This window comes from Haliaeetus leucocephalus, unplaced genomic scaffold, assembly GCF_000737465.1.
Source record: "Haliaeetus leucocephalus isolate CR32 unplaced genomic scaffold, Haliaeetus_leucocephalus-4.0 Scaffold110, whole genome shotgun sequence".
NCBI classification, from domain to species: domain Eukaryota; kingdom Metazoa; phylum Chordata; class Aves; order Accipitriformes; family Accipitridae; genus Haliaeetus; species Haliaeetus leucocephalus.
Genome location: NW_010972546.1, coordinates 678323 through 679138, shown reverse-complemented (window position 1 = coordinate 679138; position 816 = coordinate 678323). Strand labels below are relative to the sequence as shown.

Here is an 816-nt window from a genome sequence, read left to right as displayed (position 1 = left end):
CCCCCCCGACCCCGGGCTCTTTTCTTTAGGGAGGCTGGGGCTTACCTGTGCTCCTCATCCAGGGGTAGATACGAAAGTTACTGTCGCTTTGCAAATCTGAATCCCTCTGGTCCGTTTTGCTGCAATTCTGCTTGGAGGCATCACCCGGGCACATCATGGAGAGATTTTGTTCGAAAGGGGAACAGTGCATGTTGAAAGAACCCGGCTCCAGGCCGTAACCGGAGGAATACATGCTGGGGGGCTGGGGGTGCACGGCGCTGCCACTGGAGTAAAGCCCGGGCATGGAGGCGGCGAAGGGAGGCGTGGATCCGGCCCCATACCCCGCTCGCTGGGTGTTGGAGGCGAAAGCGCAAGAAGTTTGCTCGGGAAAGACTCCGGATGGGAAAACCGAACTTGCGGCTTGATATTTAGAAAATAAAGCATTCGCATAATACAATGAACTCATAATTTGGCCGGGTGATTTGTAGGTCGGGACGTTTTAGTGTCGGTTTTACGAGGTACCGTGATATATTACGGAATTAGAGTCCAGATTTACACCAAAAAGGAGCCCTTTTTCCTCCCGGCCCATGTGACGCGCGGGCACGTGGCTCCGGCGGCGCCAATCGCCGGCCGCTCCCTCCTCGGGGGCAAAAAAAAAAAAAAAAAAAAATTGTGGTGCTGCTGGATTTATAAAATATGATAAATAATTGATGCGATATAAAACCCTCCAAGATCTATGCTGGAAGGGGTGAAATTGGTGCTGGAGTCGATAAGCAACCTGTAATCAGTTTTCGGTTCTAAGCGAGGGAGAAAGAGGGGGGGAAAAAAAAGGGGGGG

General features: G+C 52.2%; 1 protein-coding gene across 1 annotated transcript in view; it reads right to left on the bottom strand.

The window, feature by feature from the left end:
* HOXB7 (homeobox B7) overlaps window positions 1–494 on the bottom strand; it is a 3728-nt gene extending 3234 nt beyond the window's left edge. The window contains exon 1 of the mRNA XM_010585503.1: window positions 46–494. Within this exon, the coding sequence (XP_010583805.1) occupies window positions 46–445 (400 nt within the window). The 5' untranslated portion in view covers window positions 446–494. The remainder of the gene's footprint in view (window positions 1–45) is intronic.
* Between the last annotated feature and the right edge of the window lie 322 nt (window positions 495–816).